The sequence below is a fragment of the Haliotis asinina genome, chromosome 3, assembly GCF_037392515.1.
Source record: "Haliotis asinina isolate JCU_RB_2024 chromosome 3, JCU_Hal_asi_v2, whole genome shotgun sequence".
Classification (NCBI taxonomy): domain Eukaryota; kingdom Metazoa; phylum Mollusca; class Gastropoda; order Lepetellida; family Haliotidae; genus Haliotis; species Haliotis asinina.
In genome coordinates, this window is record NC_090282.1 from 5,482,877 (window position 1) to 5,507,184 (window position 24,308).

The 24,308-nt window shown below is 42.2% G+C and overlaps 1 protein-coding gene across 1 annotated transcript; it reads right to left on the reverse strand.

Annotated features, from left to right (window-relative positions):
• Positions 1 to 339: 339 nt before the first annotated feature.
• Positions 340 to 20,859, reverse strand: LOC137277280 (solute carrier family 22 member 6-like). Its single transcript, XM_067808939.1, has 13 exons — positions 20,755 to 20,859; positions 20,428 to 20,581; positions 19,747 to 19,884; positions 7,521 to 7,726; positions 6,618 to 6,848; positions 6,126 to 6,328; positions 5,465 to 5,770; positions 5,129 to 5,263; positions 4,803 to 4,888; positions 4,455 to 4,575; positions 3,297 to 3,369; positions 1,831 to 2,029; positions 340 to 353 (listed from the first exon to the last, which is right to left on the reverse strand). The coding sequence occupies exons 1-13, from the start codon at positions 20,857 to 20,859 to the stop codon at positions 340 to 342; spliced, it is 1,971 nt and encodes a 656-aa protein (XP_067665040.1).
• Positions 20,860 to 24,308: the final 3,449 nt, after the last annotated feature.

Here is a 24,308-nt window from a genome sequence, read left to right on the forward strand (position 1 = left end):
GAAAAAGCTTCTGTCACAGATAGAACTCAGTGACTGGTTTATGAACCCCTATATGTCTGTCTGCCTGTCTGCTCATGACAACATGCAATGCATAACATCAATCACTGACCACATGCAGTTTGAAACACGTATGGGACCTATACGACATAAACAGAGAGCCGGCTAAGAGTATCGGCAAATGAGCGAGCCAATGAATAGATTTCGTTACACATGAGTGCACACCCAACGACTTGACTGGGTTCGGAATCTCGAGTTCTTCGTTTCGTGCGTATTAGACCCACGTGCAAAATATTGCAGTTTTGATTTGCGATTGTACGCTTATAATTTTGTTTATTTGGGTTAGTTTTCATAACCTGCAATGCATATTATATGTCATGAACAAGTGATAATTATGTTTTAAGTATGTTTGATTTTTTGTTTGCATGTGAACTTTAACATCAGACTGCCCCTACCGCGCCTACTGAAACAACAGTGATAATACAACATAAATGCGTTCATTACGGTAGTAAAGACAGCGGTAGTGACGGTACCATCAATATTCGCGCAGACACTTTTAAGATGCAAGCTAATACCAAATACTCTATGCAGAGTAAAATTTATAACGAGTATATATCCAACATTCTGACTCACATGAGTGTGTATTAGTGACGAATAGGAATGTTTTGTCATACTGTTGAATTCTTATTCAATTTTGATTAACTGTAAATAGTGTAAATAGTGTTTTGCTTAGTTGAAATTAATGTGTTCATATGAAATGAATATTTGCGTGACATATTCTGGAGCACTCAACACCACAGTGAGTTTCATAAATACGTCAACAACATTTTTTTTTTGGAGGCGCTGTGTCTTCTGTGATTCCCTTTTCTGGTTTAGTCACCCCTTCATGTCAGTCAGTAACTGTCTGCGGCAGTTCGTCCTCGGTTCTGGCATATGCTACCCTGGATAACCGCCATGTTGCAGCAGGAGCCGAGCACACTTGCTTACGTATTATACCACGTGTTTAGCATATGTCATATTTGGGATTTCACTTTCTTAGTAAAGTACAAATTCTAGTACTTTTTCGGTTGAGTCCCATTCGGGATTCGAACCCGCACCCTCAGAGTCAGGCACCTAATCGCCAGCACACTTCCAGTCTGGATGGATGATTTTATGTCCTGGCGATTAGGTGCCTGACTCTGAGGGTGCGGGTTCGAATCCCGAAAGGGACTCAATCGAAAAAGTACTAGAATTTGTACTTTACTAAGAAAGTGAAATCTCAAATATGACATATGTTGCATTTGACCACTTTCTAAATGGCATCGTGTAATAACACGTGTTTAAGTAATTACATGAATCTTAGATAAGTGTGAAACCTTAAGTCTGCTTTGATTAAGTCATATAGTATTTGAGGACAGGGATCTTTACAGTAGATGGTGCACCCATTGTGTTCACATCGTTCAGCGAGGTAACTCACCCCTATTACCCCACACGACCCGGATACCCATTAGCCTGATTCCTGGGATCAAATTCCCAAGAAATGGTAATATATTCTTCAGCTCGGAAGCTAGAGTTTGGATTTTTCAATATCTTAACCATGTATTATATTCAAAAGAAGTAACTGTAAATTATGTCTACATTTTCAGAGACAATACAATATTTTAATCATGAAAGAATAGCACATACATTGTTTAATCCATTAGTCACATGATCTTAACGGGTCCGGGTATTGAGACGGGTACCTAGGTCCAATTCATTACCCATCCGTCCCGACTATACAGGCTATCCGTCCCAGCCCTACATTCCGTTTGTGGGCGCTTTAATTATTATCATTATCACTACAAACGAATCTACCAGCAGCATTTTCTGCGATAGTGCTCTTCCTCTGTTTCTTCTTCTGGGATTCCCGTTGCTGGTTCAACCACTGCTTCATTTCAGGGACAGTCTGCGGCAGTTCGTGTTTGTTCGTTTCTGGCAGAAGTCGAACCAGGAACGCCACCATGATGCAGCAGGAGCCGAACACTGTGCCAGGTGCCCACGGATATTTTCGGTACTGTCGTTAGAAATATATATTCTTTGTGAACATAATACGATGATATAACTGAAGCACTGTGCAACGCATCTCTGAAACAAAATACTAAGATACGAAATTGATAAATGTCATTGAAATTAATTATTTCTTAAAGAGCCCGAAAACGTTGTGGAGTCCCTTACTGACATGCATCATAAATGGAACACTATTTAATGATTAGTGAATTTACAATTTCATATTAAAGTCAGACCATACCGATAAGACACAAATGAAGTCTTGACATAAATTTATCGAAAATAGTTAGGAGAAACAAGATCGAAATTGCGGGCCTCGCGTATGGTATATCATTCTTGCATCGCAAACACCATCTTGTCTTCCCTTGTTCCCGTCATTGCCCCTGGTGCCAATTACTTTGGCACTTCCTAACGTAAGAAGACATCCTCTCTGTGAGTTGGAGAGTTTACACTTTACACTTGAAACGTTCTCGCTGGATTCCAGTGGGTAGCGACACGCGGGAAAGTCCCATTCGCTATCAGGGTGTAAAGGCATCAAGGGCCCTGGGTTGTTTATCAGCCTTACCAGCCTGTCTCTGCCAGGATCATCCAACCCCTCTTTGTTGCATATATTTTATTGTATCTTAATCTGTAATGGCGACGATAGAAGATACAAATGTAAGCAGCACAAGCCTTTCCGTATTCGTAATACATTTATTCCAAAAGCTGATTTGACTAAACATACAAGAGAATTGTGAAACATATCAACAGTAAACTGAAAAATTGGTCTAAGCAGAGAAGGCTGTGTGTTATAAGTAAAATAGGATTGATAAATGTCAAAAGGTATCTAAATAATCATGTATATATGTTTAGATGTATATGTCTGTTTTAATTTTAGTTTGTCGTAATTTCATAACGAATGTGCAAATATTTGTTAGTGTATTTGTGTAGTGCGATCATACAGATGTGATCATGTGTAAGGATAATATCTGGTTGTCTGGCTGTGAAATGAACTCGTTCAGTACACACACTACGCTATTGTTGATTTTGCATAGAAAGGGTTACAATAATGTTGGCCTCCAGAACATACTACAAGCAATTAGTGTTTGATAGATCGAACATGTATTACGTTCTGTGGGTATTTCTTATTGATTATAATATAATGAGTAGATATTTACAAAATACATTCTCGGCAATCAAATGTTATGATACGTACAGTATTGGGTTCGAGAGCATGTCGCAAATACACACATGTCATATGGTAAAATAAAAGAAACTGTTAGTAGAAGTCTCACCAGCATCCTAGTAAAGGGAGCAAATAGTCCACCCACTCTTCCTGCAAGGGATCCAAGACCAAACCCAACATTCCTGAAAAATACACAAAGAAAGCAGAGCTTTTATTTTCATTTTATCAAAGTTTCTTCGGAAAACACTGATCCAACAATAAACTTTCAGGTTCCCGGTCATGTCAAGTAATATTCCTACCATTCCCGCCTTATCCTTGCTTATTTCACAATATTTGGAGGAAACTCAAGCATGCTTTTCAAATTAGACTTCAAAAAGCGTCATATAACTCTTGTTCAGAACAAAGGTTGAAAATGTTTACAAAGCATTTACAAATCCGACGTATGAGTGACAGCAATGATGTCAGCTTCAAATCCCTATTTTAATTAGTCAAACCGTGTTTTCTTTATCAGATAAATATTTTGCAAATGTTTTTGATGAGTGTCAGCAGTGGTGCGCAATTAGCTCACTCGCGAACACCTGTTATCATCACTATTTTCACACCGATTCATAACACACGTTCACGATATAGTCAGAATTGTACAAGGGATGTTCTGTATTTGGATATATATTATGAAAAACGCATAGAAGAGAAATCTGTTGCGAAAATGTTGTATTTTCAAACATGTATAACTCGTCTACAAGTAAACTTTAGAACATGAAAATTTACACCAGTGTACAAAAAGGCAATGTCTATACAACCAGGTGGATGCATTTAGATAACGGAGACGTTGAGCGCGATTGTGACGTCGTATCACGACCCCGACGTCGGGTTCCAGGCTCTCAGAACAATCTCTTTCCACCTGTTCCGTACAGTTTGACCGGATATCCTCAGACGTCCAGACACCCTGGCTGCTGTGCTCTCAACCATGTCAGTACGATCATGCAACTGCAGTTCCCGGATGTACCGACCTTGGGTCGCAGTGGTAACTCGAGGTCTGTCTGTACGAGGACGGTCATTTGTTATACCTGTTTGGCTGCAACAAGCTGCAATCCATGATATCTTGCTCAGACTAACATTCAGTCTTCGCACAACAGAATATTGGTAGTCTCCAGCATTCATTCTTTCAATGGCGATGTCTGGGTACAACGACATTTAGATGATTTATCTACTTCACGAAATAGGTCATACTTATTGTAGAGTAATTTGTAATTCTGATCTTTCTTACCGTATTGTAGTCGGAAATATTTCTGGAGTATACAGGTACAGCACATTGAATGATGTCGCAGCTCCAAATTTTCCAATCAGCGAAAATGCACTGACAGCCACGCTGAGGGTTGGTACCGCAACTGAAAGATACTGTTAACATTAGGATACATCCTGTCATCGTTGGTACCATCATGGCAGTGAGAAAGGACGTAGATGAATAGCAGACAAACGACCAAGGACATCCAGTGTATTTTCATTCAGGGAAATAAATATTTTAGACATTTAGCTCAGTGACCAGGCAGATTATGGCTACATAGCCTTGGCTTATGAATGTAAGTTTGTGAAATAAAGCAACAGCGAGACTAACCCGTGAAGTGGTGGAATATGACCGATGCTATCAGCGACACTGCTGATATCAGATGACAGACCAAACATGTTTTCTTTCTTCCGAATCTACACAGAAATATACAAACATTGATACGTAATGAACCACCCTCGTCACAACGATTGTTACTTAGGACGAGGTTAACCTCGAGCCCTGAGCCGATGGCAAAGAAGGATTATGTGGTAATAGTGTTGCATCCGGCGACATCCGGTGGTACAATCTGTATAAATACTTGTATCGTAAGTTTGATCCAGTTACGATCTGAATCATGCAACAAACCAATAGTCCACATTTGAAAGTATCACTACCTGTCGACTGTGAGCCGGAAGGCGACCGCGCCAAACACCTCTGTGACACCACTCAGACCGAAGGCGATGTATTTGTCACTGTGGAACTGTGTGGCGTTCAGACTAAGTCCGTGGTATGTTAAATTGTCTGTCACCCTAATCACAAAATGAAATCTGATAAAGGAATGATATTAAAGCAACCTCACGGTAAAAGGATAGTGGTATTTAGAATACTTATTTTACTTCGGTCCGGTTATCTTTTTCTTACCACACACGTTTACAAGGTATTTACAAAAAATAATTCTCAGAAAAAGATAAGGGTGCTTATTGTCGATGCAAGCATATATATTTATTTACCATATAAAGCACAGGATTGCTGTTAAAGTGCGTATTTGTCTGTCTTTGAATATCTGCAGGAACGGTCTTTCTTCTTTTCTCTCAGGTTTTGAAACACCCTGACTGTGTTCATTTTGATCCAAGTGAGTGTCTGACGACAAGAGAGCGTTTTGTTGAGGAGCGTTTGGTTCTTTTACTTTTTCTCTGAACAGCGTTATGATATGGTTTGCGTCTTTATGATTCATTAGGCTGGCCTTCTTCAAATTCCGTTCTATGATACTGTATTTCTTCTTTGCTGCCAACCATCTTGAGGATTCGTCCATTACCCTGTAAAGAGGTAAGCAGTCAATGCTCGGTTATCAAACTGACATTACGTTTAGTCCCACAGTCGTTCTCATGTCGGCACAGTAATCATGCTGTATACTGTATCAATTAATACAGCGAAAACAGTAGAATACACTGCCAGCGTCTAGGCTTCAGAAAATAATAATGACTAAACACATGCGGTTGGCCGAACTGAAACATCGTGTACATGTTGTTGGCATCGAGACAAACACGTTTGCAAGAGTGCCCACAAAGTGTTAGATGGTTTTATGTATTGCGCTTAACTGCAGCATACACAAACAACTTTCAAAGAAAATGGTCATTGTGTAAATTATTTACAGGTATGATTCAAACCCACCATGGTGAAAATATATAGTAGCCTGCTATGACGCCCACAATCAACTGGTGATACCTCCAGTTGAGATCTCTCATCACGTAGGCTACCACTGCGTAGATCACAACCGACAGCGACAAGAAAAGATTTCTTATGAACCCAACCTTGGATCGGTGCCTGGCTGGAATGATTTCCAGACTGATTGTAGACGACGTTAAACTAGCTCCCTAGAATGAAGATCATGTCACATGTAATCTACAACTGCAAGAAGTTACATAAAGGTTGAACACAATAGTTGTGAGAAGTACACCATACACTGAAGACTACTTTAAAGCAAAATCACCCACTATAAGTGATTATTTTTATCGTTACAATCATAAACCTCTAAAATACCGCTGACAGTAATATTTTAGTTAATAATTAAATTCCAGCATATGATTTGAACAAGCGAAGGATTAACACAGACAAATAATCAACGCATTTATACAACTTGATAGTATTATGTATATACACTACCACCAACGTTGCCCCTTGTATAACCTTCATGACGGCGAAAGCAGTATATGTTGGTGCAAATGACATAGCAGTGCTGGTTGCAAAGAAAGAAAGTCCAGCCAGTATGTTGGAGAACTTGCGTCCATACATGTCCGATAGCAATGTGAACAAGACCGAACCAATACCCATACCGAATATTAAGAGCGTCTGAAGAAGGTCCCCAAGACTTTCCCTTTCACAGACGAGGTCCCACTGAAATCAGAAGACACCAGTTCTTTTCTGTGGATATAGACCTGTTTTCTTAAGAAAAAAAGAGAGTAGGGGGAAAACTAGAAAGTTCTAGTTCTTACCAGCAGAAAGACGAAGACTGATATGCTCTGTGTTCAGATATACACAAGAGTGTGTTTGGTTAGACTTCGGCAGAATATAATTAAAGTGTTATGATTTCAAAACAAGAGAATTTGGTTTAACTTAAGCTTCTTGTTCCTTGATGAACTAGTATCAGTGAGACAACCAATTCCCCGCTTAACTCATTGCTGTACGTAGAAATAAAGAGACCCGGTAACCGCAGCATATTGTTATACTTAGATCTATAAGCAAAGATCCACAGTAACAAAATCGACGTAAAAGACAGTAGGTAATGACGTCAAGTTTTTAAAACTCTACGCTGTCAAATGTTCCAGTTTTGGTGTCAAAGCTTCAAAAATTCTGATGTGCAATCACATATTGGTTCCAAAGACTGATTTACATCTGTGTCTCAACAGTGGTCTTTCCACTGTTTCAGTAGGGGCTCCCTAACATTTGCAGAAGACACATGAAGGACATGATAGAGAAACGCCTGGGCTGAATCGTGTTTTATTTCTGAGTTTTTCGATACTAGAAGATGATAGATGATTTATAATTTGTCCTTTGTAGTTCTCCTACCTCAGAAACAAGGGAGAGCTTCCGTTGGTGTTCGTACTGACGACCTTCTACACAAGGAAGTTCTTCCGAATGTCCGAATGACGTTATGCTGATTCCACATTCATGGTATGTGATGTTCAAGTCGGAGATGTTTGCTTGAAACCCGAGACTTTCGACAACAGATGTTTCATTCTTGAGAACGTTACAGTGGCTCGGGACATGGATTCCTGGAGGACAATGATACCTGTTACATGCCCTTATGTTTGGTACTGTCGTTGGAATGACATACATGTATGTATACAAAACGATAAAGGTTAAGCTCTCTTTTCTATTTTACAATTGTTGATGCTACCCGGTCCTTATGTTTGTAATCCTAAATGCACGTATTTCGATAGTTCAGTCAATTTAGGGTACATTCCACTAAAAAGAGATCAAATTGCAGCATAATTTATTTCTAATGATTCAAATTAATTAAACTATACAATAACATGTCCATAATGTAAATGAATCGTATGTGGGGAACATTTTGAAATTTTGCCTTAAAATCCGGTGTGATGTGTACTGAACTTAGCTCGATTGGTTATTGATCATTTAGCGCTTTGAGATGATTTCTCTGACAAAATACATAGATTGAAAAAGATATGGTTATGTAACGAACTTAGTTATACGCGCTTTTAGCAATATTCAAGCAATATCAAGGCGGAAACGAGAAATGGGCTTCACACATTTTCGCGGATTTTCGGTGTGACGAGCAAACGTTTTAACCACTTTTCTCTCCCCCCGTCTTTTTAACTGTTGACCTCGTGAAATAGGGACTTACCTACGAATATGATGCTCATCGTATTGACTGCGAATGGCAGTAAGAACAGTGAGGCAAAAATGATTTGAATCATTTGATATCTTCCCCTCCATCCTAATGCGTCAAAGATTCTGTCAAAATTAGCTTCCTTCGTGGACGTCATCCTTTTGGGTGCTGATCCTCAGCTTGGCATGATAAGGTTCTGATTAATCATCGAAATCGTAACGAAGTCGTAAAGGATGTCGGATTTAAAATCACCAAGTGCGTGCTTCATTTCAAATCACAGGTGTCAGACAAACGTGCATCTGAATAGGAGTGACTGTCCCACGTATCACCTGTCCCATGGTCAGACTGGTTGTACCCAGCACAGGATTTCAACTTAAACCTCTTGAATCACTGAATAAATGGAAGCCCTAAACCAAACAGAGAGCTGCAGACATACGAGTCACGGGGGAGGTCACGTGAGACCTTCGTGCAGTTACTCACATTTCATATGAATATGGAACGGTGTTGGTTTTCGCTTCTTGTCACTCTTCACAAATTGCGGCGGGTATAGTGACTTACGTTTTCAAAAGAAAACAGTAACATGTAGACTTATGAAGTAACCGATATCTTACCCTTGAGTTTACTGTACAATACACGGTTCCATTTGGAAACCGCACGTTGCATAATTCTTGACTGAATAATAATAATAATAATAATAATAATAATAATAATTGAATTTTCTGTCCCTTTTGACAGCAATGTGATTGGCAAGATTCAGGAAAAGCATGATAAATATGCGGACCTCGCCTTTGAAATGTCTCGCTTGCATCCCAAGTACACTGTCGTCAGGCTCCCCATTGTTCTCGGTGCCCTTGGTTTGGTACCTCCTGATCTCTTGGCACAGATCAGGAGAGTGCCCGGGTTCTCCACCGGGAGCACAGTCCTTCTGACAATCTGGGTAATGCAGAAGGCTGCAGTGTTGGGGAGCCTCCATATTCTCCGAAAAGTTCTTGGTGGGTTCGACTAGGCAGTGTTTCCTGGGAGAAGTCCCATTCGCTGTCTGGGCTGCGTGTAGAGGGGGCGAGGGCCCTGAGCTGATGATGAGCTTGACCAGCCTGACTGTGCCAGGATCACCCGAACCCTCTCTGCTGCATTTCAATTTTTAATCTGTAAAACATAATAATAAGGGCCTGATGATGTACGCCTCTCCGTGGTGGGCCTAGATAGGGGAATTTTATTCCCTGAACTGAACGTACATCACCCAGTTAGGGCTGACCCCCCGAAGCTGGTTTTTACTGGGTTACAGACAAACAAGGAGAAAAACATCTTACAACTCCGCAGCCCAGTCAGCCTTCCTCCGGTAGTGACACCAACCACACTGGAGATGGGACTTGCCCCAGGGGAAGGCACAGAACCCGACCAAGAATATCTTGGTCACAACATCTAAAATCCACACTACTAGAGTGTGCGAAAGCGACTGGATGGCCTGAAAATCCACGAATTAACGGCAAGTCGCTTAAGCTGCATTGGGACAATGCCATGCCCATGTATGCTTACCTGACGGAGCAAAATCTCCGAGATCAACTCCGGCGGCTAAAACATCTTATGCCCCGTGAGCCAGTTCAACCCACAACTGGTGCCCGTCAGGAACCTTTGCAAGAGCAAAATGCTCAAGTGGCAGCAGACCCCAAACTTCTTATGGACGTCCGCGTCAACCTCTTTCCTCTTCCTGGTGGAAACTCTTCCGAGAAAGAGCCAGTTGGCCCCGAAATTTTGGACCCTCACTCTTCCTCTTCTTCAGTTGCAGACCTTACCGAAAATCCTGTTTATATTTTGTTTACTTCTATTTATGAGGAAATTTGTGATTTACCTTTAGAGAAACGGAGGCCAATTAAACAACTTAACATGTCTTTTCCCAAAAATGAAATTGATTTACTTAATGAAATTATCTCTTTAAAACTTCCTGTGGACTGTTCATTACATGAAGTAAATTGTTGTATCTATGCTGCCGCTCGAACCTTGGAGGAACTTCACACAGTTTCCAAAGAAAAGTCTTCTAATACTACTAACAATAAACCAAGAAAAAACCGGTTTCAAGTAAAATTAACAGAGACTAGAAAATATATTTCCTGGATAGAGCTGTGCCTGAAACTAAGATCATCAGGGAATCCCATGTCTAAACGACAAAAGGCAATTTGGAGAAAATTAAAATTACAGTACAAAACAACAAAAGAAAAGGTACTTCTCCAAATTGTCGATTCCCTTAAGGCAAAAATAAAAATTTGGACTGAAAGAAAGAAAAAATGGGAAAAGAGAAACAAATTTATCAAACAAAATAAACTTTTCAAAAATAATGAAAAGCAATTCTATAGGCAACTTAAAACAAGTGGTGATGGTGAGCATGATAAACGGCCTCCCATGGCTGCCAATGAAAGGTTCTGGAAACAGTTGTGGTCTGTACCCGGCAACTGTAACCTGGAGGCACCATGGGTCAGTGATTATGACCATGCAATGCATGAGAAAGTAACTAGGTCGTTTGTCTGTTACATCTCACCAGATTGCCTGAAAAGTGTCATTAAAAAGTCCAAATCTAATACAGCTCCAGGGCCTGATGGCATTCGAAACCGGTATTGGAAACTGTTTCCCTGTGTCCAAGCACCACTCCTTCACTGTTTCAATTCTCTTGTGGATACAGGTGATGTTCCTCCATGGTTCTGCAAAGGTCGCACAATACTCCTTCCCAAAAAAGGAGACTTGACGGATCCCAAAAACTTCCGCCCTATCACATGTCTAAATACTCAATATAAATTATTCACAGGGTGTTTGTCAAACCTCGTGTCATGTTACTGCTCTTCCAATGAGATAATTTACAGAGAGCAGAAGGGGGCGAGAAAGGGATGTTGGGGGTGCAAGGATCAACTTCTTGTACAGAAAATGATTTTGGAAGAGGCTAAAACATACCACCGCAACCTCTCCATGTGCTGGATAGACTACAAAAAGGCATACGACTCTGTCCCTCACGAATGGATTCTGAAGTCTCTTCAGTGTATTGACCTCCCTGAGCGACTACTTGATTTACTCAAGTCTTTAATGAGTTGCTGGTCGACTCAACTTGAGATGTACTCGCAAGGAGAGGTGCAGACTTCGGAATCTATTCAAATCAGAAGGGGAATATTTCAGGGGGACTCCTTCAGTCCATTGCTCTTTTGTCTGTCTCTAAATCCTTTGAGTTTCCTGCTCAACGGGGAGGAAGGGTACCATCCCGGACCTCCTCAGCACAGATCCCCAACACCTCTCACTCATCTCCTCTATATGGATGACATCGAGCTCCTTGCCAAAGGAGAGACCAATTTGAAAGAACAGGTTCTCCTTGTCGAGTCCTTCTCTAATGATATTGGCATGACATTTGGACTCGACAAATGTAATACTCTTCATCTGAAACGTGGCAAGGTAACTAGTGATGGATCGGTCAAGTTACAAGGGGGAGGAGTTATTGAGCATCTTGTGGAAGATCAGGCCTACACCTATCTTGGAATGCAAGTTCGAGACAAGCTCCAGAATGCCCTGATTCAAGATAAACTTCGGGCCGAGTATAAATCTCGTTTAAAGAAAATCTGGAGTTCAGAGCTAAATGCTCGAAACAAAGTCAAAGCCACCAATACCTTTGCTGTGCCAGTCCTCTCCTATTCCTTTGGAGTAGTTGATTGGACAAAACAAGACATCCAGAATCTTGACCGCCTGACCAGAAGGATCATGTCTGATAACAGAGCACACCACCCTCGCTCCTCTCTTAATCGTTTATATATGCCAATCAATTCTGGAGGACGGGGTTTGATTAATGTGGAAGCTCTTCATGACAGAATGTTATTGTGTACTTTTGCACATATTTATTTGTCAGATGATCCTCTGGTGATGCACGTCAAGATTCATGATGAAAGCAAGGAATTCCACAGCTACTTTAAGCGTGCCAAGGTTGTTGGACACAATTTGAAATTTGAAGTTGATTTTGTTGATGGCGATGTACTGCTGGACGGTACAGTGATGGGAGTAAACCAGGTGAAGTCTTTCACCAAGTCTGCCCAGAGTCGGTCCTTTATGGAGAAGCTGTCTGAGAAGCCATTGCATCGTGTGTATATGCAGTGTGTGGAACAGAACAGCAATCCAACCGACTCCTTCGCCTGGATGAAGTCGGCTGGTCTCAAATGTGAAACTGAGGGCTTCCTTTTTGCTGCTCAGGACCAGTCACTTCCCACTCGCAATCGCCAGAATGTGATTCTTAAAGAAAATATCAATATGAAATGTCGTCTTTGCAATCAATTTACAGAGACTGTCCAACACCTTGTTAGTGGATGCCCTTCCTTGGCACAAACAGCATATCTTAAAAGACATGATGGCATGGCTCGCTGCTTTTATTATCGTCTCCGCCATGCCTGTGGCTTTGACTCCGAGGTCCATCCATGGTACGACGCTGAACATGTCCAGGGCGTCCTGGAAAATGACAACTACAAACTTCTCTGGAATAGGCCAATATACAGCCTGAGACGAATTCCAGCCAACAAACCTGATCTTGTCCTTTTTGATAAAGCCAATGAAATTATTTATATCATTGAATTTTCTGTCCCTTTTGACAGCAATGTGATTGGCAAGATTCAGGAAAAGCATGATAAATATGCGGACCTCGCCTTTGAAATGTCTCGCTTGCATCCCAAGTACACTGTCGTCAGGCTCCCCATTGTTCTCGGTGCCCTTGGTTTGGTACCTCCTGATCTCTTGGCGCAGATGAGGAGAGTGCCCGGGTTCTCCACCGGGAGCACAGCCCTTCTGACAATCTGGGTAATGCAGAAGGCTGTAGTGTTGGGGAGCCTTCATATTCTCCGAAAAGTTCTTGGTGGGTTCGACTAGGCAGTGTTTCCTGGGAGAAGTCCCATTCGCTGTCTGGGCTGCATGTAGAGGGGGCGAGGGCCCTGAGCTGATGATGAGCTTGACCAGCCTGACTGTGCCAGGATCACCCGAACCCTCTCTGCTGCATTTCAATTTTTAATCTGTAAAACATAATAATAATTTTGTTGATGGCGATGTACTGCTGGACGGTACAGTGATGGGAGTAAACCAGGTGAAGTCTTTCACCAAGTCTGCCCAGAGTCGGTCCTTTGTGGAGAAGCTGTCTGAGAAGCCATTGCATCGTGTGTATATGCAGTGTGTGGAACAGAACAGCAATCCAACCGACTCCTTCGCCTGGATGAAGTCGGCTGGTCTCAAATGTGAAACTGAGGGCTTCCTTTTTGCTGCTCAGGACCAGTCACTTCCCACTCGCAATCGCCAGAATGTGATTCTTAAAGAAAATATCAATATGAAATGTCGTCTTTGCAATCAATTTACAGAGACTGTCCAACACCTTGTCAGTGGATGCCCTTCCTTGGCACAAACAGCATATCTTAAAAGACATGATGGCATGGCTCGCTGCTTTTATTATCGTCTCCGCCATGCCTGTGGCTGTGACTCTGAGGTCCATCCATGGTACGACCCTGAACATGTTCAGGGCGTCCTGGAAAATGATGCTTTTAAACTTCTCTGGAATAGGCCAATATACAGCCTGAGACGAATTCCAGCCAACAAACCTGATCTTGTCCTTTTTGATAAAGCCAATGAAATTATTTATATCATTGAATTTTCTGTCCCTTTTGACAGCAATGTGATTGGCAAGATTCAGGAAAAGCATGATAAATATGCGGACCTCGCCTTTGAAATGTCTCGCTTGCATCCCAAGTACACTGTCGTCAGGCTCCCCATTGTTCTCGGTGCCCTTGGTTTGGTACCTCCTGATCTCTTGGCACAGATCAGGAGAGTGCCCGGGTTCTCCACCGGGAGCACAGCCCTTCTGACAATCTGGGTAATGCAGAAGGCTGCAGTGTTGGGGAGCCTCCATATTCTCCGGAAAGTTCTTGGTGGGGTCGACTAGGCAGTGTTTCCTGGGAGAAGTCCCATTCGCTGTCTGGGCTGCGTGTAGAGGGGGCGAGGGCCCTGAGCTGATGATGAGCTTGACCAGCCTGACTGTGCCAGGATCACCCGAACCCTCTCTGCTGCATTTCTATCTCAATCTGTAAAAAAAATAAAATAATAATAAGGGCCTGATGATGTACGCCTCTTCGTGGTGGGCCTAGATAGGGGAATTTTATTCCCTGAACTGAACGTACATCACCCAGTTAGGGCTGACCCCCCGAAGCTGGTATTTTACTGGGTTACAGACAGACAAGGAAAACTCCATCTTTCATTTCCGCAGCCCAGTCAGCCTTCCTCCGGTAGTAACACAAACCATACTGGAGATGGGACTTGTCCCAGGGGAAGGCACAGAACCCGACCAAGAATATCTTGGTCAAACCATCTAAAGTCCACACTACTAGAGTGTGCGAAAGCGACAGGATGGCCTGATAATCCACGCATCAATGGCAAGTCGCTTAAGCTGCATTGGGACAATGCCATGCCCATGTGTGCTTACCTGACGGAGCAAAATCTCCGAGATCAACTCCGGCGGCTAAAACATCTCATGCCCCGTGAGCCAGTTCAACCCACAACTGGTGCCCGTCAGGAACCTTTGCAAGAGCAAAATGCTCAAACGGCAGCTGACCCCAAACTTCTTATGGACGTCCGTGTCAACCTCTTTCCTCTTCCTGGTGGAAACTCTTCCGAGAAAGAGCCAATTGGCCCCGCAATTTTGGACCCTCACTCTTCCTCTTCTTCAGTTGCAGACCTTACCGAAAATCCTGTGTACATTTTGTTTACTTCTATTTATGAGGAAATTTGTGATTTACCTTTAGAGAAACGGAGGCCAATTAAACAACTAAACGTGTCTTTTCCCAAAAATGAAATTGATTTACTAAATGAAATTATCTCTCTAAAACTTTCTGCGGACTGTTCATTACATGAAATAAATTCCTGTGTCTATGCTGCCGCGCGAACTTTGGAGGAACTTCACACAGTTTCCAAAGAAAAATCTTCTACTACTAAGAACAACAAACCAAGGAAAAACCGGTTTCAAGCGAAATTAACAGAAACTAGAAAATATATTTCCTGGATAGAGCTGTGCCTGAAATTACGATCATCAGGGAATCCCATGTCTAAACGACAAAAGGCAATTTGGAGAAAATTAAAATTACAATACAAGACAACAAAAGAAAAGGTACTTCTCCAAATTGTCGATTCCCTTAAGGCAAAAATAAAAGTTTGGACAGAAAGAAAGAAAAAATGGGAAAAGAGAAACAAATTCATCAAGCAAAATAAAATGTTTAAGAATAATGAAAAACAATTCTATAGGCAACTTAAAACAAGTGGTGATGGTGGGCATGATAAACGGCCTCCCATGGCTGCCAATGAAAGGTTCTGGAAACAGTTGTGGTCTGTACCCGGCAACTGTAACCTGGAGGCACCATGGGTAAGTGATTATGACCATGCAATGCATGAGAAAGTAACTAGGTCGTTTGTCTGTTACATCTCACCAGATTGCCTGAAAAGTGTCATTACAAAGTCCAAATCTAATACAGCTCCAGGGCCTGATGGCATTCGAAACCGGTACTGGAAACTGTTCCCTTGTGTCCAAACACCATTACTTCACTGTTTTAACTCTCTTGTGGACACAGGTGATGTTCCTCCATGGTTCTGCAAAGGTCGCACAATACTCCTTCCCAAAAAAGGAGACTTGACTGATCCCGAAAACTTCCGCCCTATCACATGTCTAACTACTCAATACAAACTATTCACAGGGTGTTTAACAAACCTCGTGTCATCTTACTGCTCGTCCAATGAGATAATTTACAGAGAGCAGAAGGGGGCGAGAAAGGGATGTTGGGGGTGCAAGGATCAAATTCTTGTACAGAAAATGATTTTGGAAGAGGCTAAAACATACCACCGCAACCTCTCTATGTGCTGGATAGACTACAAAAAGGCATACGACTCTGTCCCTCACGAATGGATTCTGAAGTCTCTTCAGTGTATTGACCTCCCTGAGCGACTACTTGATTTACTCAAGTCTTTAATGAGTTGCTGGTCGACTCAACTTGAGATGTACTCGCAAGGAGAGGTGCAGACTTCGGAATCTATTCAAATCAGAAGGGGAATATTTCAGGGGGACTCCTTCAGTCCATTGCTTTTTTGTCTGTCTCTAAATCCTTTGAGTTTCCTGCTCAACGGGGAGGAAGGGTACCATCCCGGACCTCCTCAGCACAGATCCCCAACACATCTGACTCATCTCCTCTATATGGATGACATCGAGCTCCTTGCCAAAGGAGAGACCAATTTGAAAGAACAGGTTCTCCTTGTCGAGTCCTTCTCTAATGATATTGGCATGACATTTGGACTCGAGAAATGTAATACTCTTCATCTGAAACGTGGCAAGGTACCTAATGATGGATCGGTCATGTTACAAGGGGGAGGAGTTATTGAGCATCTTGTGGAAGATCAGGCCTACACCTATCTTGGAATGCAAGTTCGAGACAAGCTCCAGAATGCCCAGATTCAAGATAAACTTCGGGCCGAGTATAAATCTCGTTTAAAGAAAATCTGGAGTTCAGAGCTAAATGCTCGAAACAAAGTCAAAGCCACCAATACCTTTGCTGTGCCAGTCCTCTCCTATTCCTTTGGAGTAGTTGATTGGACAAAACAAGACATCCAGAATCTTGACCGCCTGACCAGAAGGATCATGTCTGATAACAGAGCACACCACCCTCGTTCCTCTCTTAATCGTTTATATATGCCAATCAATTCTGGAGGTCGGGGTTTGATTAATGTGGAAGCTCTTCATGACAGAATGTTATTGTGTACTTTCGCACATATTTATTTGTCAGATGATCCTCTGGTGATGCACGTCAAGATTCATGATGAAAGCAAGGAATTCCACAGCTACTTTAAGCGTGCCAAGGTTGTTGGAGACAATTTGAAATTTGAAGTTGATTTTGTTGATAAACTGTTTGAGAGGCATTCTAGAAGTTGCTGAGATAAAGATGACAAGAATTTTTATGGATGATCAACTTCTTTATTGCAGGGTAGCGACGTTTCGGTATAGATTCTTATACCGTTTTCAAGCGTTTCGGTATAGATTCTTATACCGTTTTCAAGCGTGAAAACGGAATAAGAATCTATACCGAAACGTCGCTACCCTGCAATAAAGAAGTTGATCATCCATAAAAATTCTTGTCATCTTGATTTTGTTGATGGCGATGTACTGCTGGACGGTACAGTGATGGGAGTAAACCAGGTGAAGTCTTTCACCAAGTCTGCCCAGAGTCGGTCCTTTGTGGATAAGCTGTCTGAGAAGCCATTGCATCGTGTGTATATGCAGTGTGTGGAACAGAACAGCAATCCAGCTGACTCCTTCGCCTGGATGAAGTCGGCTGGTCTCAAATGTGAAACTGAGGGCTTCCTTTTTGCTGCTCAGGACCAGTCACTTCCCACTCGCAATCGCCAGAATGTGATTCTTAAAGAAAATATCAATATGAAATGTCGTCTTTGCAATCAATTTACAGAGACTGTCCAACACCTTGTCAGTGGATGCCCTTCCTTGGCACAAACAGCATATCTTAAAAGACATGATGGCATGGCTCGCTGCTTTTATTATCGTCTCCGCCATGCCTGTGGCTTTGACTCCGAGGTCCATCCATGGTATGACCCTGAACATGTCCAGGGCGTCCTGGAAAATGATGCTTTTAAACTTCTCTGGAATAGGCCAATATACAGCCTGAGACGAATTCCAGCCAACAAACCTGATCTTGTCCTTTTTGATAAAACCAATGAAATTATTTATATCATTGAATTTTCTGTCCCTTTTGACAGCAATGTGATTGGCAAGATTCAGGAAAAGCATGATAAATATGCGGACCTCGCCTTTGAAATGTCTCGCTTGCATCCCAAGTACACTGTCGTCAGGCTCCCCATTGTTCTCGGTGCCCTTGGTTTGGTACCTCCTGATCTCTTGGCACAGATCAGGAGAGTGCCCGGGTTCTCCACCGGGAGCACAGCCCTTCTGACAATCTGGGTAATGCAGAAGGCTGCAGTGTTGGGGAGCCTCCATATTCTCCGGAAAGTTCTTGGTGGGTTCGACTAGGCAGTGTTTCCTGGGAGAAGTCCCATTCGCTGTCTGGGCTGCGTGTAGAGGGGGCGAGGGCCCTGAGCTGATGATGAGCTTGACCAGCCTGACTGTGCCAGGATCACCCGAACCCTCTCTGCTGCATTTTCATTCTAATCTGTAAAAAATAATAATAATAATAGTGCCTCCCGTGGATGCCAATGAAAGGTTCTGGAAACAGTTGTGGTCTGTACCCGGCAAATGTAACCTGGAGGCACCATGGGTAAGTGATTATGACCATGCAATGCATGAGAAAGTAACTAGGTCGTTTGTCTGTTACATCTCACCAGATTGCCTGAAAAGTGTCATTAAAAAGTCCAAATGTAATACAGCTCCAGGGCCTGATGGCATTCGAAACCGGTATTGGAAACTGTTCCCTTGTGTCCAAACACCATTACTTCACTGTTTTAATTCTCTTGTGGACACAGGTGATGTTCCTCCATGGTTCTACAATACTCCTTCCCAAAAAGGAGACTTGACTGATCCCCAAAACTTCCGCCCTATCACATGTCTAAATACTCAATACAAACTATCTCTGCTGCATTTCTATCTCAATCTGTAAAACATAATATTAATAACAGGTTATTTGTATAGCGCATATATCCATGTCCGTGGCATGCTCAAAGCGCACAAAATGATAGAGTCACTATATACAAGTAAACAAGAGAGATTGCTCGGGATCACTGATGAAAAGCTAATTTGTAGAGGTATGTCTTTAGTTTGCTTCTAAACAGGGAGAAATCAGTACAGAGGCGTAGATGCTGAGAAAGATTGTTCTATTCTCCAGCGGCAGAGTCGTAGAAGGTTCGGCCTCCATGTAAGGTTGATCGTACTTTGGGGACTTTGAGGAGATTTTTACTATCAGGCCGCAGTGATCGAGAAGGCAAATATGGAGTGAGGATATTGGAGAGTAGACCGGAGCAGAGCCAGAGAGACAACGAAACACAATGCATAAGACTTTGAAGAGAATTTGTTGTTCAACTGGTAGCCAGTGGAGTGACTGGAGAACAGGCCTGATATGTTCGTATTTTCTTGTACGTGTGACAATCCGAGCAGCGGTGTTGTGAACTCGCTGCAAACGCTGCAGATTTATAGACCGATCAATAGACTGTTGCAATAGTCTAATTTCAAGACAGCAAAAGATAGTGTATGAGCGGCTGCTGAGTTTCTAGTGAGGTATTGCCTGATATTTCCAATGTTCCTGAGAGTGGTGAAGGAGGCCTGCACAGTATGAGAGATGTTATCATTGAGTGACAAATCTGCATATATGATGACACCAAGGTCTTTGACTTTCTCAGAGAAACTGATAGACGTTCCATCAAACTGGAAAGAACTTACCTCACACTGACGTCTGTGCTTGGCTTTCCCAACGAGAATGCAGTCAGTTTTAGCACTGTTGAGTTTTAACTTATTGCTGAGCATCCATCTCCTCACCTCATCACAACACTGACCAAGATCCTTGAGAGCGATAGTAGATTGCACAGGGTCTGGAGGGGAAAATATGTACACCTGAGAATCATCAGCATATTGATGGCGACCGGGCAGGTGGGTATCTATGATAGACCCCAGTTCCTTGATGTAAAGGGAGAAAAGAACTGGTCCGAGGACCGACCCCTGGGGTACCCCACATGTGAGATGGGTCTTGCGCGAATACTGGTCATATAGGACAGCAGACTGATATCTGTCAGTTAAGTAGAACTTGAACCACTGTGTTACTTGGATCCATTGTGTTACTTGGGTCAGACAAAAAGGAGCGGACTTTGGAGATCTTGTCTGTGAAATAGTCCAGGAAAACATCTGTCAAGGCATCAGAACTATGGGTCGATGGTAACGTGAATGACGAATCCTTACCCAAAAGACGAGACATCAGTTTGTGCAGTGCTGTTGGGTCAAATGTGCATGCCTCGATTTTACGTTTAGAGGTGCATGTTTGGCGTGTGCAATGATCGTGGTAACCTGGTTCCTGGCAGCGCAATATATCTGCCTGAGGATTTCAAGGCGAGAACGTCTCCAAGCTTTCTCTGCTCTACAGCGTTTTGACTTGGTTGCCATGACATCAACGGTAACAGTCCAGGATGAAGCACGACGTTGAGATACTAGCTTCTTCTTCAGAGGGGCGTGTTTATCCAGTAGCTCCTGGAGGACAGTGTTGTACAGATGTGACAGAGCATTTGGTTCCGTCGGCTGATCACATAAAAGTTTGGATTCAGACAAGTCCGAGGTGAAGGCTGGGTGATCTATAGCTTTGATATTTCTGCAATCTATCTGAGTTTTAGGACAGAGGGCAGGGGGTTGTCAACATCCAGATGGAATGTCACAAGGAAGTGATCCGAACTCTGCAGATCGCTGACCCTTACATCGGTCAGGTGCACATCCTTACCCATCATGACCCAGTCAAGGTTATGGCCACTCTGGTGTGTGGGTTCACTGACCGAAATCAGGGTTTCCAGGAGATTCTTCATTTTTTATGCATGCGTGTTAGAGGGAGCGGAATTGAAATCGATGTTAAAATCACCAAGTACCATTTGTCTGGAGCGTGTTGTACGTTTGGTGTCTATAAGAGATGAAAACTCTTCAAAAAGAATTGGGAGAATGAGAGGTGGTTCTTTTTGGATGGTGGTAGTCTATATATGGCTACGAAGTTTTTCCAATTGTCAGCAAGAAGTCAAGAGTTTCAAATGAGGAAACAGACTCTACATTCAGCACCTTGACCTTGAAATGAGATGCAAGGATAATTGCCACACCCCCACCACGTGATAGGCGGGGCTTATGTTCACATGTGTAGCCTGGAGGAGTCATGGCTGCTATTTTCGACTCGTCGCCACAAGGACGGAGCCATGTTTCAGTGAGGACCAGTATGTCAGTGCGCCTGTCAGTTATCAAATCCGAAGTATCCTCACACTTGTTGCACTCGGAACGAATGTTTAGCAGGCATACTTTAGGATTTGGGGATAGCTTTGGAGGTAGAATGTATACCAGGTTTTCTGGATTTACTTGTCCATGAATGGTTGGTGAACGATGTGAATCACCAGTGATAACTTTGATTGGTCTTTGTTTAGTTCTGCCCCTTCTTCTACCTCGTCTGAAAGGTCGATGACGACGGTGTTTGCACATGAAACATGTTCACTAATCTGTTCTTTAACTGATTGGTGTTTGTTTAGGGGCTTAACTATGAGATGTCCTAATTAGCTAATCATTTCCCTGAATAGTGTTCAATCAGGAATAGTTATCAGGATTAACTCTCAACTTTATTCAAAATAAAAGTTCCATCAAGCCCGATGATGCCTGATGCACCACACGTGCAGAAGATGTGACCAGCCAGTGGATAGAGGGGGATCTCCATACCCACCAGTGGAACCACCACGACACCACGGGACCACGAACCAACACTCATCTTGAAGGTTATCATAGTCGTCTTAAGATTGTGAAGAAGGCCGATCCCAACATCTTTGAGGCACTCACCTTCATGAAGTCAATTCAGAAGAAGTGTGTGAAGATGGAGGAGACCCTCCAGAACCTGAAGCTACGTCTCCGTAACAACGAAATTACACTAATGGACTATGCAGATTCTGCATCTTTGCAACTTGAAATTGTGCTAAATTGTGTCAAAATGTATGATGAATGATGAATTAATGTAAATGTAATAAAATGTAATGTAAATAAACACATTTATCAAATTTGAATTCCTCACATAGAGGCAGACTTAAGGCTTAATGAGCTGATCGCCCATGCGCATCATCCAGATTATCCGGATTAGCTGGCAGGAAACACATAATTAAAATTGGCTTAACACTTCTGGTGAAATTCACACGAAGCAGACCTTTTTTCACTACTCTAACCCAGAAGGTCTGCTTCATGTGCATGAACCACGACGACAGTGCTTGTCGTTGATATGTGCATCTGGTAAGATGAGGAGATTACAGATTAGATCTGTTCAAACGGAAAGCGAGGCTCCGTCGCCATTTGCAAAGTAAAGGGAAACGGGTAGGTATTTCAACAGTGAATGTCCTACATGATATTCATTTATTTTCATGCTCATTGACTATTTGTACTGATACTAGGGGCTAGGTTATTGTTATAAGTGCATTAAAAACTGTGGGCATCCCGCCAACCACATTGAATGTACAAGCATATTAGACGGATTGCCAGGCCGACAATCGGGTTAATTTCTTCAGTTTACCTCCTTCTAGCGAGTCGTCTTGGCGCAGCATATTACCCTTGCCAACTTAACAAGGATAAGCGAAACAATGGAAGTGGGGGATTGAACCTGGGGTGCGAGTGGAAAACTTATTTACGCCTGTCAAGATGATTGGTTTATTTCCAACATGTATTTTCATTACGTCACAGCACAGACATGTACATTTCATACACTTGTTCGTTCATTTATTCATAATGTATCATTCACAAGCACTCACTTCTTCATACAGTTTGGGGAATTTACATATAAAATACATTGATTTTAAGTGCTTTGGGGATCAGAAGCACGTCTCATAATTTATGAAATACATTCAGACATTCCAATTAATCCATCAAATTTATACATTTATTGCATTTGCATGGCATGCTTTTATTCAGGCAAAATGCAAGCATGCCTCAACTTCCCCCACGAACTTCATTGGAAAGATACGATTGGCGCTTAAGGTCTGTCCTTAAAAGTCAAGAACCGGGTGTCCAAATTACAGTATTTCTTCTTCGATGGAGGCCTCTTGTCTCCATTACGGTATTGGTGAAAGAGGGTTTCATTGTTCCTTTGCTTCAGTCTCTAAAATACGAAGAATTTAAACCGACATGGGTGAACCTTCGAAATAGACTTCTTAAGACGAGCATGCCAGATTTTAACATGATCCTTTTGCAAAGTAAATTAAGTAAGTGTTGAATTACTATATGGTTTAATGTAGAAAGTGGCGAACTCGTCATCAGCTGACACCACCCCCGTACTATCAAAACAATGATTATTGGCGTTAGTTATATCGAAAAACAGCGGCAAGTCTGGCGCACCTGTTTGCGTGTTCATTTGGTTAAAATGTCGGCCTGGCAGGACTTCCCCGGTGTATTCATATAACATAAGTGTTGTATCTGGCACTCTTTGCAAACAAAAACAAATAGAAATGTGTAAAAATGTGTACAAAAACAAAACCAAACATCTCTACTGTGTAATATTTGCATCATAATGGGACATTGTAAACAACATTACCCATTTGGGCTAGATATGATACTACTGTGTATGAATGCAATCTCAGGAGGTTTTATTTATGTTAAGTACGTGCACCTTCAGCATACTGCAGCGTTGTTTAATCTTTATTGTAGAAATCACCCACAGCACGTTGAAGGGGGAAACTAAAGCACTGCAAGAAAGTGATAGACATGTGATTTTCCTCAAGGATTTCTCTGTTTTGCATCACACTTCGAATTTGTCCAAGCTGCTAGCTTTTGTGGACACAATAACCTCGATGTCATTGACTCGTATGAGATCAATGGTTTCAATCTGTTAATATTTTTTTATGAAGCTGATTTGTTGCAATGCAAAACCTTCTGTCTTGATCAATTCTTTACGTTTCTTGTATACACTGTTACATCACCAGTTTCTTAAAAGGTGAGTAGTATTTGGACACACTGTACTGTTCAGCCTACCGTGTTTAAGAAACCTCAAAACCAGTTAAACTATTAACGTTTTGAAGAAAACATTTTCCCGCAGTTGATTTCAAACTCGTAGATAAAACTGGTTTGTTGGAGTGGATTTTAAGTGTTTTTTTTTTCAACACTTTAGTGAATGTTCCTGTGTTTGGCTTTGGCAAAAACATACAGTGTCAAAGCGTTCGACTGTTAAAGTTATATTTGTCAGGATGGAACACTGTGTTTCCGGAACACGTTTCTGTGAATTTTGCATCAATAAATGGAACCTATAGCCATT

Bases quoted from the DNA above. Each gene is read 5' to 3' on its own strand.
- LOC137277280 (XM_067808939.1), bottom strand. From the start codon at position 20,859: ATGAAGAATCTCCTGGAAACCCTGATTTCGGTCAGTGAACCCACACAC. The intron at 6,849-7,520 runs GTAGGAGAACTA...TTCTGATTTCAG, and splicing joins AGCTCTCCCTTGTTTCTGAG to TGGGACCTCGTCTGTGAAAG. The intron at 6,329-6,617 runs GTAGTGTATATA...TCTTCATTCTAG, and splicing joins TACAAGGGGCAACGTTGGTG to GGAGCTAGTTTAACGTCGTC.